We start from the raw sequence: 18,794 nt of genomic DNA, 5'->3' as shown, positions 1-18,794 counted from the left end.
CGATCTGGCCCCCCAAATAACTGTGTGTCTACAAAAGGCCTCACTGAAACCACGAGACTCCGGATCCCCAAAGGTCTCTCTCAAAACTGCTACAAATTAAAAAGCAAACAACCCATTAAACAAATCCAGCTGGTTTCAACTGTAAATAGGAGGCTTCTAATATTTTTCCAGCCCTTGAAATTCCTGGTTAGACTCATTAATTATTGATAAGAATTGCATCTATTTATCGGAGTGTACTCCCAGGAAAACAAGTTTGCTGCCTTCAACAGCAATTTCCAAATCACAGAGACTAGGCTTCAGATCTTTTTATATTTCCCCCACAAATGGCTAAATGTCTCTGGTCTTTTTCAACTTAATCCATTATTCCCGAGAGCTAGGGGTTGTGGGGGCATGCATCCAATATCCTGATAGATGAAGACTGTGGGGTCCCCCTGCCATCAATCTAACCAAGCAAAGTAGGTGCTGGCCAGGTGGTCTCCTCTAGGTCTTGGCTCTCTGATACCTCTTGTTTTGGAATTAAATGTCAGAGGTGAATTCTCAAGTGGTAAGAACCATGCCAAAGATCACAGGTGCTGCTCAGTAGCACCCGCTTAACAATGTCTTGCTCTTCCCATACATCCTATCCCAAGGTGGGATGGCTGGAACCCTGGTGCCCGCTCTGATTGGTCACACCCATGTTGTACTGGTGGTTAAATGCCTTGAATGTTATCCCTGCAAACACTGCAACATCCCCAAAATGCCTTTATTTTGGCACCAAATTATTTTACCCAGATGACCTCTGGGTTAAGTCAAACAAAACCCTTTGATTGGACCATGCATTCTAGTGTGGTCAGCCTAACTTACATTGTACATTACAATGTCCAGAGATGGCTTGTTCCTGGATCAGTTTCCTCATCTCTGCTGTGTGAGTTCTTGGAGAACAAGGGACATATCCTGTTTGTCTATCCATTCGATGTCCAGCACAGTGTTTCACTGAACTGGATGAGAGAGACTGGCACATGCAAAAAGAGTAAGTGATAGTGAGTTCTCTTCTCTTGTAATTAGATCAGAGACTCGCCTGAATGTCAGTTGTACAGAACCATGCTAGACACTGAATTAGAAGAGTATGACCCTCCTTCAAGGCACTTACAATCTAGTTGTAGAAAAAAGTCATTAAACTAGTGAGTTTCACCTCCGGCTGCTCCTTGTAATCACCTGGAGAACTTTAAAAATCAAAACAGTACCTGCTCCCTGGCCTAAGCACCAAAAATTCTTTAATCTGGGCTGGGATCCAGGCATGTTTTTGCCTCTTATTTTTAACCTACTTGGTTGATTCTGATGAGTTGCCAGCATTAGGAACCACTGTACTACATGGACCAATTTGTGACTAGAAGACAAATACGTAATTTTGTGTAGTTAAGTCCTATTCCAACTCAGAGACAGTAAATTCTGGAGTGCCTCAGAGAAGGGGGCAAGCCCTGTGATGGGGAGGAGGAAGACCTCTGAGGACGGGGCGGGGGCAGGGGTCATTCCAAACTGAGGCCACCACCCAAATAAAAGAAACTGCCAACGGGCTGAGTGGCGTCAAATGAGGAACTAATGTGCAACACACTCCCAAGACCCAGCTTAGCCCCCTGGGAATGTGGTGTGACACCGAAGAGCAACCCCAGAGATCCACTTTACTGCGCCCAGGATAACCAAACTATTTTTGCGGTCAAGGCACCACAGTCTCATTGTGCTGTGAAATGCGATGCTGGGGAGACGACAGCAGGCCCAGGAAAACAAGAAAGACACATTGCAGGCAGGAGTTCAAAAAACCGCAATCTTAAACAGGCAAATCATCACCATATTAAGAGATCTGACCTGACTGATGGAGGAAAAAAGTTATCCTTAACCGAGAAATTAAAACTGTTAGATCACCATGATCAAGGAGTGACAGATTTTATCTATCTGTATCTCTCTTGCTACGTGCGTGTATATAAATACACACAAACACACACACACACATATTTATCTGCTAAAGTCTCGTGAAAAGATTAAGCAGTCACGTCTGTGGAAAAACAAAGCTTGTTTTCTGGGGTTATAATCTCTCTGTTCTTGCTGAAGTGCTAACGTGTCATCAAAAATTCAAATTAAAGCTGTCTGATTTAGTGCGATCTCAAGCATCCAGGCAGTGATTCTGCCGTTGTAATTATGTGCAATTAAAAAGCTAAAATCAACTTCTGACTAGTGGATTCCTATTTACAAGCAGACACAAACAGATGATTTTAATGGCCTTCAGAACTTGAAAATAATAATAAAAAAAATAATTCCATGGTTGTCAATTGGACCCTCTGTGGAGCCCCCAGGCTTCTGTGATGCCATCTGTGCCTGAAGGAAGTACTTAGCTGAAGTTACAATCCCAGCCAGGGATTCTCCCTGCAAATTCTGGGTTCCTTAGCTAATGAGCTGATTTGTAACTCCAGATGAATAACCAAAAGCAAAAATGATGTCTGCAGGAATGGGTGGCCAGACACACATAGGAGGCTGGCCCTAAGGGTCTGTTTTAAAACATGCTCTTTAAGACACAGGTGATAGCTAGATGTTGTAAATGACAACCAAGTTCATAATTGCTCATTAAATCATTGTTAGTATCCTAAAAAGTTTAGATTGCAAGTAGAGTGGGTCCATGAACACTATGCAAGGGGGCTCCTGAAATGTGCCTTTCCTATTTGTGTTTAGGATACAAGCAAGCTCTGGATCAAAAGAAACTGAAACTCACCTTTGGTCCATTTAGTAGACTGTGGTGATAATGTTGAACTTTATCTGAGCCCTGCACTCCCAGAAAGAAACAGAAGATGAGAAATCTCCCCACTCTTGTGTTAGCCACAAAGGACAACCCAACTTTCAAAGAGATAAAACCCTTTTCCATCCTTCCTCCTGCCTTCCATAAAACTGGTTGATGACTTCCTTGTTTACCTGCCTCCATAACCTTGGCCTACTCCCTTTACTTTGACACATTCCTCATTAATAAACATTCTCCATATTGCAAAAAAATAAAATCTTTTTTTTTTAAGTAGGCGCCATGCTCTGCGTGGAGCCCAGCGTGGGGCTTGAACTCATGACCCTGAGATCAACACCTGAACTGAGATCAAGAATCGGAGGCTCAGCGGACTGAGCCACCCAGATGCCCCTAAAATCTTAATTGTCCAGTGCATTCTGTCTATCCCAGTGGTCAAAAGGTTTGGGTCTCACAATGGCAAATGAAACCATTTGGTGTAACTCCAAAAGTTACACTGGAATTGAAGTGCTGGAGAGACAAAAATCTAACCTGGTGACTTCTTCAATTTCTAATGCCCAGTTTATCACATCCACTGATTGAGAGAACAACCAGCCAAACTATCTGAAAATGTAATTACAATCAGGTTTGGGTACACAGAAAAGCTACCAGTGATAATTTAATAGAGAGGAGTTAAACAAGTTAACAAGTAATTAAATGTTTAAACAGATTTTTCTGGAGCAGTTTGGTGTTTATTAGCCCCCAAACAATACCACGTCTTATACACGAAGCCTCTTCTGAGAAATGAGATGGCTTCAAGTTTGCAGCTGCTGGGACTTAGATGAAGGGAAAAAAATCTAAAAGCACTATTTTGATTGTAACTGATATCCCTCCCCGAAGATCCACACCTGCTTTTTAGATTTTGAGTCCCAAGATTTACTTGCTTTCTAAGCAAAATGTCAAATTCTGCCCTCTGTGTTTCTTCTTAGTAGCCTGAATGGAAAACCAAAAAACAAAACAAAACAAAACAAAACAAAAAAACAAAAAACAAAAACAAACCTGAGAAGATACTGAACGAGGACGCCCTGCTCTGGAATGTACCAGGAAATGCACAAAATAACAGGCATTATTAGAACCTAAGGAGAAATCCCATGTTTTTAAACAATTACTAAAACAGTATAGTAATAGCATAAAGACAATTTCTGCGCCAGCTTGTTTCTTTGAAATTCTCTCTGCCACTGAACAGCTAGAACAGATAATAACTATTAGTAAATCAAACTCCTCTGCAATATCCAGCTGTGACTCACGCATTTACATACAGATAGAATGGGTATATGTTTTTAATATGTATGTGATCCGTACTTTTACCACAGCCGAAGTGCATGCTACAAAGGAGGAGGAGAATGGGAATCGGATCAGCATGAGATAATAAAGTGGCCTAGATAAAGTATTAGCCAGCGATTGATCTCAAACCGGGATGCTGCTTCTTCTGACCTGATTACTTACTATGCATAGATTCCATTAAATAGAGCTTAGACATGGGAAGCTTCTGGAAATACTCTAAATGCATAGAAGGATCTACAGCACTCTGAACCCAAATTGTAACTGCGGAGGGGTGCCCACGGCCCGTAACCTCCCTGCCTGAGTCAAGGCCCACATTCAGGATAGGCTGGGAGGTTAAAGGGCCACCTGCCAGCTGGTGGGCGGCCCTGCTGAGTCCCACAGGGAGGGCCTTTCCCTTCTCTCCCCTGTGCCAGGCCAGCACCCTCCGAGTGAATGCCTCCCTCCTGAGCTGCTCGTCTGGTCCTGGCTGCACTGCACTATCTAACAGAATGAAAAGGCAGCGAGGGGGCTTAACAATCATTCAGGGTCATGGTCCCGTATGAAAAACTGATGACAGCCCCCGGATTCCTCTTTTCAGAAAAGAATGCAAATCCCCACCTGATGACAGCCCCCGGATTCCTCTTTTCAGAAAAGAATGCAAATCCCCACCTGCATACACGACATTGGATGTAATTTCAGGGGCTCTAACAGACTTCCTGAAGTCAGGGATCCGAGGTCAAGGACTGGTGATCTCGTCCAATCCCAACCCCTCCGTTTTGCAGATGAAGACACTCAAAGCTGGGAGGGAATGGGGAGCTACTGACAAGGGAAGGGAAGTGTGGAGCCTTCCCTGCTAAAGCCCAGCCTGACCTTACCTACCAGAGAACCCTGAAGGAAGACTCATTGGGCAGAAGGCATTCTCCGTGGCTTACACGAGCAAGGGTCTACCCAATAATGTTTCTCACCGTATCCTCTATTCAAAAACGTAACAGTTTGAATAGCAAAGCCAGATCCGAACCTCTCCGTCTTAGGCCGTCTGTCGCTGAATTTAGGGGTCTGATTTTTATTTTTTTGCGTCCTTCAATCGAATTATTGACATTCTGGGAAAAGGTCTCCATCAACCCTTGCTTTTATCATCTTCTCCCTCCTTGCCATATTTTTGCCAATCCTTTCTGACGGGCAGCAGCTGTCCCCCACTCCACAAAAGCCGAGACATCTCCGCTGCGTTGTCTGAAGCCTGGTGAACATTCTGCCTGCCATCTCTGCAGGGCTTCCACAGCCTGGAAATTTTCTAAGTTTCTGGGTCCTACTTCACAAAGCTGGGGTGGCGCTGACATAGGTCTTCCCTGCGATTTACACCAGGGTGATTTAAAAGTGGGTTCTTTTACAATGGAATCATTTTCTTAGGAGCAGAAAGAGTACGTGTGGGGTGTCAGCATGTTGGATGTTCTTGGCCACCTGCGTGGCTGGATTTCCTTTGTCGGGTTTAACGCTGACTCCCGATTCATGCAATAGCTCTTAAAGGACTGAAGGATGAAGGGTTTCCCTATATTTGAATGGGAGTCCACTCCTGAAAAAAGGTGTGTTGCTTCCATGTCAGGTCCAAGTTTTCAGACTTGGACTAGGGTTTCTTCTCTAAGAAGAAAGGGTTTCTCCTATAAGAAGTGGAATTTTTTTTAACAGATCACCCAGCTGGTGGTGAATGTGTTGCCTATCTGAACTCCCCCTTTGTGGGTCTGGGACTCCACCAGGCCAATGTCAAAAGGATTTCTGTTCCAAAAGGCACTAGAGGTCTCACACTGCTCTGAAAGTCTGGAGCCTCTATACACTCATGCTTTGCCCAGCCTGTTTCCTTTGCCTGGGATGTCCCCTTGAAAACTCTCTACTAAAATTGAGTCCATCCTCCAAAGGCCCTTTTCAAATGCTACCTTCTCCATGTAGCTTTTTCCATTTTCCCCAGTGAATCCCCACAGAACTCTGGGTAGTTCTGAGTTACTTTATTTGAGCAATTTGCATACTTGCTGTGTTCCCTGCAGGACTGTATGAATGTGGCTTATACTTGTATCTTCTGTTAGTCTAGCACAGGACTTTGTACATCATGGTCTATAAATATCTGCTGAACTAAATTGTTTATCTGGTTCTGAGATTTCCCAAGATGATGTGGATGCTACTGATGACTTCTGAATGAGTTCTTTATGTAGCTTAATGGCTACATGCCAGAAACATGTATCAGCTCACATGAACCCTGGACTCCCCAAAATGTGAGCGTTAAGGGAATTTCTTGGTCCAGCTTTAAAATACTTCCACTTAGAACACAAAAACTGATAACCATCTCAGGAACAACCACACAAGGTAGAATTAAACAACTAAATTCCTAGATGAGTCCTAACACTGGGATTTTAGTGACTTCAAGAATCTAAACTTAAGTTTTACACTTCATCTTTAAGACTGACATGGTCAAAAATTGCAAAGATGATGGTTTTAAGACTGGGGTATTCTGGATATAAGGTAACCACACCAAATAAAAAGACAAAAGCTGCTTGCATGCCCACTGTGAGCGTGGCCCACCCCTCCCTGCAGTCTGATTTACTTAGTCAGGGCTTGCTGTGTTCACCGGTGGTCACAGCCACACCAGAGTTCCCTGGTGATGAATCTAACTCTCAGTGTTTCCACCCAGGCCCATCTCTGATTTCCTTCCTTTGGTTTGGACAATCCTGTAGGCCTCACAGTTGATGTGGCCCGGGCTGTGCAGACCACATCAGTGCCCTGCTGGCTGGTGCTACAGTGCTAGGGAGATAAACTGCCCTTTTTTGTGAAAGGCAGGCCCCCACCCACAGTGACAAATATCCTCTCCAGTTCATGCATTCCAGAGGATGTTCTCAGCTTCCAGATGGGAGCACCATCAAATAGGTTGTAGGCGGAGAGGGAAAAGGAAAAATTAAAGCCATTAATATGCGGGAAGAAATAAAGAAGCTGGTTCCTTAAGACTGGGGGGCTCCTAGGACGTGACTCAGGTTCCTCAAGCCAGGTACAACCTACTTTCTTTCCCATCCCATATTTGGCTCAATATTGTGGTCAGAGGCAGGCAGGGCCCTACCCTCTTGACCACAGGAGCCTCATACACATTCCAAGTTCTCTGCCTCCTCACAAAGCCCTTTCTAAGCCAGGGTGCCTCACTAGTGCTGTACCTAAGGGAATATGTTCATTTAAATCCAACTGGGAGCAGTACTAAAAATGTTAAATTAAGTATAGGATGGTGCTTCCTGTGACTAAATTTTTCACTGTACTTTACTGATTTATTGATATTTATTAATTAAAAATGTGGGACAGCACACACCAGGGTGTAGGGCTATAAAGAGAGAGATCGAAATATGTATGGCTTGTTTCCCCCTCCCCCGCACCCTTACATACACTTCCTTCTCAGGCACTGAAAGTACTCACCCTTTAGCCTTGTCTTTATGACTTGCCACCCCGGAGTTGTGTTCCTTACTAAGACATACATCCACATGTGTTTATGGGTGTATGTGCAATCCGCAGTGTTTTATTTATAAGTGGCCAACTCATTGCAGCACTGAGACATGCATTTACAAACATATCTGTTTTATGAAACCCTACTCCTTTGTTTTAATAGCTGAGCTATCCAGCCATAGCATAATAATGTACAAGGTAAATGGGTCTCCATCTCTAGAACCTGTTCCAAGTTTTCTCAAATGTGACTAACTGCAAGAATTTCCCAACCATCAAAGAGACGCCACCGCCAAAAGACCAGTTTATTCCAGACATGAAACCTGCACAGTTATAAATTGCAGAGGTTTTTAGGGGTGAACTTTAACTTGAAACTACCCTGAAAATGGAGATTTGCTCCAGGGGTAACGCGAGGGAGAAGGCTACCTTCCTGGAAAGCACTCATGATGCAAAAGGGAAACATCCTGTTATTTTATACTCCGGGATGAAATCTGTATCGTACAGAAGAAGTTTGGGCACTCAGGGTGTTTATTAGGATGGTGTACAACAGATGAAAACCTCTGAGCTGGTATCTGTAAAATGCTTATTGTTTAAAGTGGTGAAAGAAAATTGGTCGGGATGTGCTCTGAGTGCAATAATCTAAAGACAGGGAATGGTATATACACAGAACATGAGAAAGAACAGACTATAATTATTATTTACTAATGCTCGATCCTGGCGTTCTTCTAACAGCTTGTGCATTGTCAAATCAACAATCTGCACTAAATAAATGACCATTTGGGAATTGCTAGGGAACGTCTCTGTTCCTCTCCCTGCTCGACTAAAAACTGTCATTTGCAATCAAAGAAAGCAGCCTTGGAGCTGAGAACACAGCACCCGCAGCCTTATAGTTGTCTCTTTCTGAAGAAAGACCAAAGATTCACATTAACTTGATCTTTTGCAGCCAATCTAATTTCATTCTGCATGATTCCAAGAGGACTCCACGCCATGTTCAGAATCTCCTGCAGGACTGCGCTAAAAACTTAATATGCTGACTCGCTTTTCTGTTACCAATCCTCTGGATTCTGAGAGGCTGTAACAGCAAATGAGAACAAGGAGTAACCCAGATTAACTTGTGACCCTTGAGTGTGAGGCGAAGTAAGAGAGTTCTGGCTTAAGTTTCAAAACGGTGGTGGGTTTTTAAAAAGTAAAAACCACTATCTGAGCTTCGAAAACACCTACCCAAATGGAGTAAGTAATGCGGCCTCTCTAGAGCCTGTGGATGTTTTAAATGCCATTCTGGTTCTTTTAACAGAACGTTAAGCACAGATATATAACTAGAGAATGTTCATGTGACTAAAAAAATGTACTTACCATCAGGTCTTCAGGTGCTGGTCTTTCTTTTGGTTGTTTTCGCATGCTGTAAGAGGAAGAAAAGCTCATCGTTTTCTAGATCACTTACAGATTTGTGCTATACTTTCCACTTTGGACTATTTTCCCTGGAATCTGAATGATTTCAAATTCATCATGTTCAGTTCTTGGCCAAAGTATGAGCATATATTCCCTTTCTTTTATTTGGGCCTTTAATTAATCAGATTTTGGGGGAATCTCATGAATCAGAAACACAAAGATTTTTTTGGGGGGGGAGTTATTCTCGCATTACAGATGAAGAATGAATTTAGATTTACCTAATTCCATTTTTGAAATAAATGTGGGAGAAAAAAAGCAGCAATATTTTCCTGACTCAGTTCTCAATTTATTTCAAACTTAAATCTAGGGAACAATAGACTTCTTTTTTGGTAACTGGGATAAGGTAATAAGAAAAGAAACATGACTATCAGGTCAAGTGAGAAAACATTTTATTCCTTCATTACGACTCTGAATGACAAGTAATACATAAAAGAGGTCAGGAATCTAGATAATGCTACAAAATTACAAATGGGCTGTTACATTAGCTCAACTTTTATTTATTCTGGCTACCATGCAAGTCGATATTCATTCAACAGCTGGGGAGGAGTTAAGTTTGTTTAAGCTGTTTAAAGAATCATATTCCTCATACAAAATATTTCTTGTCTTACATGCAATAAGTGTCATCAGTAGCTGTATCATGTACAAAGCTACATGGTGAAGCACTCACGTGGGGGACTGGCGTGACTATGAGTAGTTACCTATTTGGTGGCCATATCTATAGTAAACTGAGTGTCTGTGGGATAAAGTCATGAAAAGAAACTGCTTCTTCTGTTACTTCCTCTTTATATAAGGCAACCTCTGACAAGCAGGAGGAAAACCCATCATATGATCCCTGCATTCGCTGACAGTATTTTTTTTTTTAAGTAGAGAGACTTAATGATCATTTGGTAAATAAGAACCGTAGTTATGAACCATTAATGACATTGAGGACATTTGCCTTCCTTATAAATAACCATATGCACCTCTCAAATACTGCATCCATTAGCAAGTAATTCAAGCTGTCTCGCCAGTGGAGTTGGTAACAGTCCTAATCTGACATTCCAAAGTAGCTGTATCTCTCGGGAAAACAAGGCTATTACCCACTATCATTTCTGTTTCAGCTTGACATCTGTGGAAATTTCAACACAGGTTATCCCTCCCCCTATCTCCATAAAACTTTTACATAGCAGCTGATTAATTTTTTGGACAGAAGGAAGGCAAGGCCTTATCTGCTTTCCCCCGTCTGCCCAGAACCGGCCCCACCCCCAAGCAGGTCTCAGGCCACACAGTAAGCTACAGAGCCGTCCCGTCACAAATCCCACAGTGTCGGGCGGGTGATGCCCAAACCAGTGCTCCAGGCAGCTTAGGGGATGGCACAGTTTATTTTTCAATTTCTGCATTTCAAAATGGGGCATTCCCATGATGTGCTTCTGAGTGTTTCTAGGAATTCCATGTAAAGGAAATTAAGAGAGATTAATACGCATTTCTGGATAATGGCTCTATATTATTGATGAGCTCAGGATTCCAGGGTTCAACCGATATATATGCTTTTTCCAACATGGCATGCTTTGGAAATAAAACGTCTGCAGGGTAAAAATAGTTTTTAAAAGCTACAGAATATTATATAAGCATTTTAAAAAAATAGAAACAGTGTTAATAAAATTTTTTAAATCGAGGGAAAAAAAATCTCTTCCTCACATATTTTTCCATGGAGTATAAACCGTATGAGACATTTTTATTAAGAGGTAACATATTACACTTAGTCAAAAAGGTGATAAAGCTTGACATTTATATTAAGGAATATTTCTTGGCTTCACTTTAGTGCAGTCATCAGATGGATCATGGGGGGGAGGGGAAGGGGACAGTGCACAACCATTTTGGTTTAGCAAGGACTCCCGATTGCACCATTTCGAGGCACCACAGGAACGAAGGGTTCATTTTCCACCACTGAACATGACTCTAAAGGGTGATGAAATGGAATTCGGTGGACGAGGGGAAGGAATGTAGAGGTAGTTATAAGAAAGTTCCAGAATGTCCAGAACAGTTTCTGGCTAGTTCTGTCTCCTGCTTTGTGGTGGTCATTGCTATGCTCCCAATTTCCTTCTCTCTCTCCGTCTCCTTCTCTATGCTAGGGCAAGGGAGAGGGCAGGAGGGCAGTGGAGCAACGAGGCAGTCCATGGCCACGTGGGTGCTGCTGAGTGGGGAAGAGGCAGGTGGATGATGTGAAAGGGGGAACCTTGTTCTACTGAGGGGGAAAAGGCAGAGGGCTGGCAAAGAAAATGCCTGTTTCCTCAGGTGTAAAATGACCCGGGGTTGCCTGGAGGCTATGAGGGCCCGTTTGATCTGAATCCTGTGGTTCTTCCCAGTTCTTTAATGGTTCAAGTGGGCCTAATGGAACCCTGTTTTCATAGTCTTTCAAACATCAAAATTCACTGAAATGGACACCAGTATTGTGTTTAACATATAACCAAAGATAAAAGTTATTTACTGAAAACCCGATGAATTAATAAACTATGCTGCTTCCACTAAGTGACAGACAGTTTTATGGGTAACTTGAGGTTACATTAATAAAAATAAGCTTCATATGTCTGTTCAATAGGGGCTATAAAGCTGTATTTCTTAAAAAAAAAAAATTTGATAGCAACAGTATCTGTGCTTGAAGTAGTAGCCCGATTCTCAGCAGTTTATTAAAACAGGAAAAAGCCTCTAAAGTACATTTACGACCCTTTGTGTAAATAACGTTTACATAATTTAAACAATTTCTTCAGCTTTGCTGCCCCATCTGCCCAAGGCCCCGAAGTCCCTCCCGTCTCCAAGAGGAAGCAGGGAGAGCCATAAGGTCTCACGGAGCCGCAGAGTTAATGGCATGTATCATTTACATTGAGGGCATGGCATGTTTGCAAACGGGCTCACCACTGAGTGATGAAATGTACAAATGGCTCGGAGAACTCTCCAACCGGAAGGACGGGCGAATCCTGGGATGGAGGAAAAACAAGTCACCAAAAGTCACAACAATTCCTTTTCTTCCTTTATATGCACCCCCCCCACACCGCCCCCCAAGGAGCAGGATAAAGATGAATCTATAGCAAGGATTCACCACCATGTGGAAAGGAAAATAAGGCCTCATCCAATTAAAAGGGCTGTCTACACCCTCTCCATGTTTACGTAAAAATGCCAAATTTAAAGCCACACACATTTTACAATGGTGAGAAACACGAGAGCCAAGAGGGAGGGGAGGTGAAAACAGGACAGTCATAGCCACAGGGTAGGAAAGAAGGTAGGAAAGTGTAAATGAGAAATTAACGATTATTTAAGTAACACACAAATGGTCTTGTAATTAACAAAGAGCTGTGAAATTATTCTTGTGTTGACCTTTGTTTCTGTTACTGGATTTGCTATTTATTTACACTTTCCTTTTTATTTACATTTGTTTGTATATTCAAGTGCTCTTAACTGCTTGCTGAACATTTGGGTCAGGTTTGTTTTGTTTTTGTTTTTTATTTTAATAGAAAGAATTTTATAGGGGCAGCTGTTTCCTGAAAAGGAATTTTAGCCTGTTTGCCAGTCTGGGCAAACTTGTCATGTGAGAAAGGCAGTGAATTAAGGACACAATGAAAAACTCCCACCTTGACCACCAAACAGAACTGGGGTGGAGGTGGGAGCCACTTAAAAGAGCAGGAAACAACGTGGCCACAAATGACAACCACTGAGTAACACAGGGAGCAAACCCCATTACCATTTGCAAAGGAAGGCTTTAAGAATTTAGGAGTTTTTCCAAGAATGACAGAGAGCGCCACTGTGTTTATAGTGTAGTGGCTCAGGATGTAATGAAATTACACTGCAGAGTACTTTAACAGTCATCTCATTAGACCTCCAGTTGGAACAAGACAGCCACATAACGTAGGCAGCTGCAAATGACTCCATTCCCATCTATTCTCATTTGCTATTAAAAATACCTTTCGGCGGCTTTTTTCCTCTCTGACATCCCTACACAAAGTGCCCTGCAAAGTATGATACATGCACCTATTTAAATTAACAAAGGAATGACTTATTTTAATCTCACTGTGCTTTGGAGTGCTTTGGCCATTTGGATGAGCAATATATCATTACATACAACCTTCCAGCGCTGCAGGCAAGAAACTCAGAGCATGCAGCATTTGGTGGGAGCCAAACAATTTCTCTAGCACACAACTGTGTCAAATGCATGCATGTATTCATTATTGAGAACGAGAGGAAATAGCTTTGATGTAGTGGAAAAAAGAAGATGATAAAAGCACCTCTGCAATATGCGTGTCATTATCAATGGTGGCAGATAGATACAATTGCACAGCCTCCTATGTGATTAGTAAATATACATATAATTGCTGTGGCCAATTATCAGAAAAATGAGATCGGTAATTACAAGACAGAAAATTAACTAGAACTCTTATTAAGGCTTTGTTTCCAATTCAAACAATTGGAAACTGCTGGAAAATACAATTAAATCAAAAGGAACTGAGGTGGTCAGAGCAGCCAAAAAAAAAAAAAAAAAAATCCCAAAGAGGTTAAAAGAAACGGAATGTGAACAAAATGATCCTTAGATTTTGCCTATCTGTCCTCTTTGGATGTACTCTATTCATCTAGAGCAGGAGAAGATTAGTAATCATACACTTAAAATTCTCATCAGTAGAGAAAGGCTTCCAAGAAGAAAGGAAAACAAAGGGAAATGGGAGTGAAATAAAATCTTGCGAAGTTCAAAGGATTACATGCAGGCATTACACAGAGAGGACATGAAAAACAGGGGGCTGATGAAACCGTCCACTCAGAAGAAACAGGCACGCGATAATATGACAAGTCTTCGATAAAGGTACTATAAAATGGTCACAGAAGTCCCATTGGTTTGAAGAGCAAAAATAAAACATGATATCAATTTCAGCCCAGCCTGTTTTAGGAAAGCCATATATATATCACTGTGCCTGCAAGATTCTACAAGGCCCAGTTCAAAAAAAAATGACATTTCACTGTCTCAGAAACTATTAGTAAAAAAATGGTTCAAAGTCTGAGGTGCCAAAACTATGGACTCTGATCAAGTAGTTAGTCCTCCAAGTCATCATTTCCGAAATTCTTTTGGAGGCTCTAGTACTGGAAGTGTCTGAGTAGTAGTTGATTTAAAATGCAATGTTTAGGAAGATAAAAGCCTACTGCCTTAATGTGGCTGAATATTTACTAAGACGGTTAAAATTCTGGACCGGTTTTCTACAAAGATCCTAGTATAAAACATGATGCTAATGTGGGCCTCATTTCAAAGTATGATACCAAGAGTAAATTAATGAATTATAGACTAGGCAACTTGATGAAGATGTCATTTTAACATGGATGAGAAACAAAACGAGGGAATGTGACATCTTTGCATGGGTAGTTAATTTTATTTAAGACCTGATATTGTAGCCTGTTAAGTTCCTCATAATATAAAACTAAGGAACACTGGGTGGTACCCATGAATAATTTATTTCACTTGTGAAAATGCCAGCCCAAGTCGACTTTACAGAACCGCAGAGAGTGGAGCGTCATCTCAGGGGTGCCTGGAAAGAATCACTCATCGGAGATGTGGGGGAAATTCTAATCTTACATGCATAATGCCAGATATTTCTTTTCCTTTTAAAATCCGTGTCTCTTGCATACCTCAAAGGAAATTTTCTGAGACACAGAAGACTGAGTGGCGGGGGGCAAGGGGGGAGGTGGTCAGAATGTCATGCACAAACATGGGGCGGAGGGGTGAGCAAAGGAGTCCTCTGAGAGCCTCCCACTCCACAAAAGCACGCAGGCTGTTAACACTCCAAAAGAAAGCAAATGAAGAGACCTGATGGTGTTCACCACACTGGGAGGATTTTAAAGAATACTTTTCTCATTTTTAAGCAAGTAAAATCAGAAGTTTGTTTAGAAGAGCATTGTAGAACACCTCCGAGAACCTGCCTGATTCTTGATGGAATTCAAATCTGCGCAAAGGAGGGAGGGAGGCTGAGTGGAGCTGTCCCAGTTTCCCCTGCAGCTCCCAGGGAGGGGGAAGCATCCAGTCACCGCTGGGTTAGAGGGAGCCTGAGGACTGTGTCAAGGGGTTCAGGGAAGATGAACAAATACATTTCAAAAATATGAACACGAGCTGGAGAAGCAGTTGCACTAATAACTCTCAGGCCTGGCTGGAACCGATTCTCAATTGTTAATAAAAGTCACTCTTTTTAAGACCCTGGGTGCCATACTTCACCTTAAGGGCTTTTTTTGGGGATGCTTTTCTGTTGAACTTTCTAAGCACAGAGGTATGGAATGAAACAGTGGACACAACCTTAACCAGAAGCCTTAACCTGAGATTCTAGTCCCAAATCAACTTTAGAGTCCTGCTAAAGGGACACAAGCTGGATCTTGTTATCGAGTCGGCAACTGTTATATAAAAACAGCTGCCGTAAACCATTTCAGTAAGCAATTCTGGTCATCAAGGAGGACAGTCTCCAAGTCTCAGAGGTTTCAGTAACTACCTGGTCAGCCCCTTTTGCTAAACAACTGGAACACAAGCACGTGGCATGCTAGAGAACAGCGAAGGACAATGGGAAAAAAGTTTGAGTGATGCCTTTGCCTTGTGAATAATGAACAGTTCAGGAAGGTCAACCCATTACAACTGAAACTGTTTAATTATTAATTATGCACAATCTATGAGCAAAAGGACAAGTTCAGAATGTTTAATGTATGCTAACTTCAACTGGACTCTCTCTGGGTATTTTGTTATTAGCACTTGTCAGCAAGGTACTCAGGCATAAAAAAAGGCAAGCAGCAGAAAATCTGAGTGTGTGAGTGTGTGTGTGTGTGTGTGTGTGTGTGTGTGTGTGTGTACCTACACACTCAAAGAGCAGGGGAGGGGAGGAGGGAGAAGGAGGGCTGATTCCAATCACTGCTAGTTCACTTGCAGACTAAATATGCCAATAAGCACACTTCGTGACCTCGAGAGCAGGCAGATAGGTTGGGTACTCCAGATACAGAAAATATAGATGAGGCAAATGCTTTTGAAATCAGTTCCTTAAAAGAGAGATCATTATTTCAAAGGCATAGTTTTTTTGTTTTAAACTATGATGTTTCTTGGCTTTGGAAAGACCCAGGACAATGTTTGTGCATGTACGCGTGCCCCCATGTGCACACACATGCATGAGTGCATGGAAAATGGGTAGAATCTGAATTCAGCAGATTATATCAATGTCAATTTCCTGGTTGTGTTACTGTACTATACTTATAAGCTATTAACGCTGGGGGAAACTGGGTGAAGGGTAAACAGGCTCTCTCCACGGTATTATTATTTTTAATTATTACTGTTTTTTTTTTTTTTTAGAGAGGGAGAGGGGAGGGACAGAGGGAGAGGAAGAGAGAGAGAATCTTAAGCAAGCTTCACGCCCAGTGTGGAGTCTGATGCGGGGCTCGATCTCACGACCCTGAGATCCTGATCTGAGCCACAATCAAGAGTCAGACGTTTAACCGACTGAGCCACACAGGCGCCCCTCTCCATATTATTTCTTACAAGTGCATATGAATCTCAAATGATGTTGAAATAGAAAGTTTAAAAAGAAAAAGGTAAGGAACTATTTTTAAAAACTCTGATGAGGTCCAGATTCTTGGCGAGCTTAGATTCGTGTAAGGGGAAAGGCTCGTATAACTACTCGATGGGAAAAAGTTAAGGGAACTTTGCCTGAGAAAATATACCTGCGTATTTAACGTTTGCCTTTAATTCCTAATTACAGATAATAACGAAACCTGACAAGGATATGGCAGTTAATTCAAACATTGATAGGGCATAGACATAAAGTGCTCTATAATAGAGATGATAGTCATTCATTGCTTATTTACTGGTTTGTTCATTCAGTAATTTTCTTGACCACCTACCATGCCAAAGGCTCTGAGCCTGGCATTGTGGGATGACTAATAATTAATCCATAACCTTAAAGAATTTGTGTACTATTCAGGGGGACAAGATGTGTACCACTAATAAACAGCCCTGCAAGATGGAGGAAATGGCCAAGAGCTGGGCATTCGGGCTGTATTGGGGGGCACCATGGTTGGCTGGTACACGTGAGTTCATGAAGGAGTGACACAGAACAGACTGTGAGTCTGGAGGGCTGTAAGAGACCTCCTGTGCCCTCCTGCCTTCTTCCTTCCTCACTTCCAGAGAGCACCTGGGGAGGGGGGTGGGGAGAAGCTACCCTGAACATTTTCATCTATGTCCTGTTCCCTTCTCTTTGTGCAAAACAGAAATTCCTTCAAACCAAGATTTTATACTTACTAGCAGTAAAAGAAGGAAGACAGAAGAAGGGCAACTTCTCAAAAATCTCAAGGTGTTGGCCACACTGGCGAATTCTAAAGGTCAGTTGTGATGTGGTTAGATTAAACCAGCCTGGCAAGTTAAATAGAATATGGCAAGCCTTCTAACATTTTTTAATAGCTTATTTCCAGATTTCATGGTGTCAAGCCATCAAGTCAACAGGTAGTTAAAATCAGAGAATCACCTAGAGTCTGATCAGTATCGAGTTAATGTGCTAACATTTTAAAAATAAAATTTCTAATTCGAGTCTAATGTTCCTTTGGCCTGGCCCAAGGATTTTGGTTCCCACACACTGGGATTCACACTAATTGCCACAGCTCTTTTAGACTGCTCCACTTTTGTCCACAGTGTTGGGATCAAAGGTCGTTTGTAATGTCAGGTAGAACAGCATTTTGCCTTGTTAGACCCCAAACTGGTTTTTGATTCTCCACTGTTGATTACCTTAAAATAGCACTTTTGTGAGACAACTGCAGAATCCATAGGACAAATCTCCTCCTGACTGAGGAGGAAACCTGGTTAGTTGGGGAAAAAAAAAGGAAAAATACACACACACACACACACACACACACAAACTGTACCCTCCTCTTTAAAGATCTCCACAGAGGAGCGCCTGGGTGGCTCATTCATTAAGCATCTGCCTTTGGCTCAGGTCATGGTCCCACGGTCCTGGGATCAAACCCCACATCAGGCTCCCTGCTCAGCGGGAAGCCTGCTTCTCCCTCTCCCACTCTCCCTGCTTGTGTTCCCTCTCTCGCTGTGTCTCTCTCTGTCAAATAAACAAATCTTAAAAAAAAAAAAAGATCTCCGTAGAAACTAATCTACAAACCAAAACTCTATCTGTCCAAAGTGCAATCCAATGGTAGATGTTGGGAAATTAGCTCAGTTTTAATATTTTGAAGGTCCTCAGTGTTTCTAACTGTAGGTTGCTGCTCTAACAGACTGTAGTGGGGGTGGGGTGGATGGGGAAAAGGCCGTCACATCTTGTCAGAGAGAGAAAGGTGGGAACTAGATGGACAGGTGCTCCAGGTCAGCCAGAGAATGAGACAACAGCCAGCTTAAGATATAAGTGAACCATAATTACACATCAGAGTTGTACAAGTTCAGACAGTGCTTCTTAAATCACTTACTTAAAAATGTGGTTCCTCTGTGAGGAAACGATCAGTATTGTGACATTACGTTTATTTTTGATTTCACAATGCAGACAGAACTGACTGAATCTTTGGGGTGTTAGGAGGGACAGTGCTGGGAATGAGGCTGTGAATTTAGGAAGGCTTGCAGATGGATGTCATCAGAAAAGAAATCCTTTGACCCTCCTCAGCTGGAGACCAGAAAGCCCTCCTTTTACTCATCCCACTCCACATCAAGCCCTGAGCAAAGAAAGTGAAAGATGATTCAATTTCCACACTGGGTCACCCCGTACTCTGGGTTGCCAGATGTGACAAATTACATGTGTGGGCACTTTGGTTTGAAGTTCTGTCCACTGGGTCTGGGCTGACAGTAGCAGCT

At 42.3% G+C, this 18,794-nt stretch overlaps 1 protein-coding gene across 5 annotated transcripts in view; it reads right to left on the bottom strand.

The window, feature by feature from the left end:
- The window catches only part of MAP2K5 (mitogen-activated protein kinase kinase 5), a 252,618-nt gene that overhangs the window by 27,293 nt on the left and 206,531 nt on the right, over positions 1 to 18,794 (bottom strand). For 4 of the 5 annotated variants that reach the window (XM_028100050.2, XM_028100053.2, XM_028100052.2 and 1 more), the window contains 2 exons: positions 11,867 to 11,928; positions 8,879 to 8,924 (listed from right to left, as the gene is read on the bottom strand). In XM_028100050.2, coding sequence (XP_027955851.1) covers positions 8,879 to 8,924; positions 11,867 to 11,928 — 108 coding nt within the window. Of the gene's footprint in view, positions 1 to 2,739; positions 2,792 to 3,796; positions 3,874 to 8,878; positions 8,925 to 11,866; positions 11,929 to 18,794 lie in introns of those variants that run through there. The other variant, XM_028100051.2, reaches the window with a different exon arrangement.

Source organism: Eumetopias jubatus, unplaced genomic scaffold (assembly GCF_037043125.1).
Source record: "Eumetopias jubatus isolate StellerSeaLion01/CBP00866 unplaced genomic scaffold, mEumJub1_p1.0 scaffold_7, whole genome shotgun sequence".
NCBI classification, from domain to species: Eukaryota; Metazoa; Chordata; class Mammalia; order Carnivora; family Otariidae; genus Eumetopias; species Eumetopias jubatus.
The sequence above is the reverse complement of the archived record's forward strand: the minus strand, read 5'-3'. Positions and strand labels throughout refer to the sequence as shown.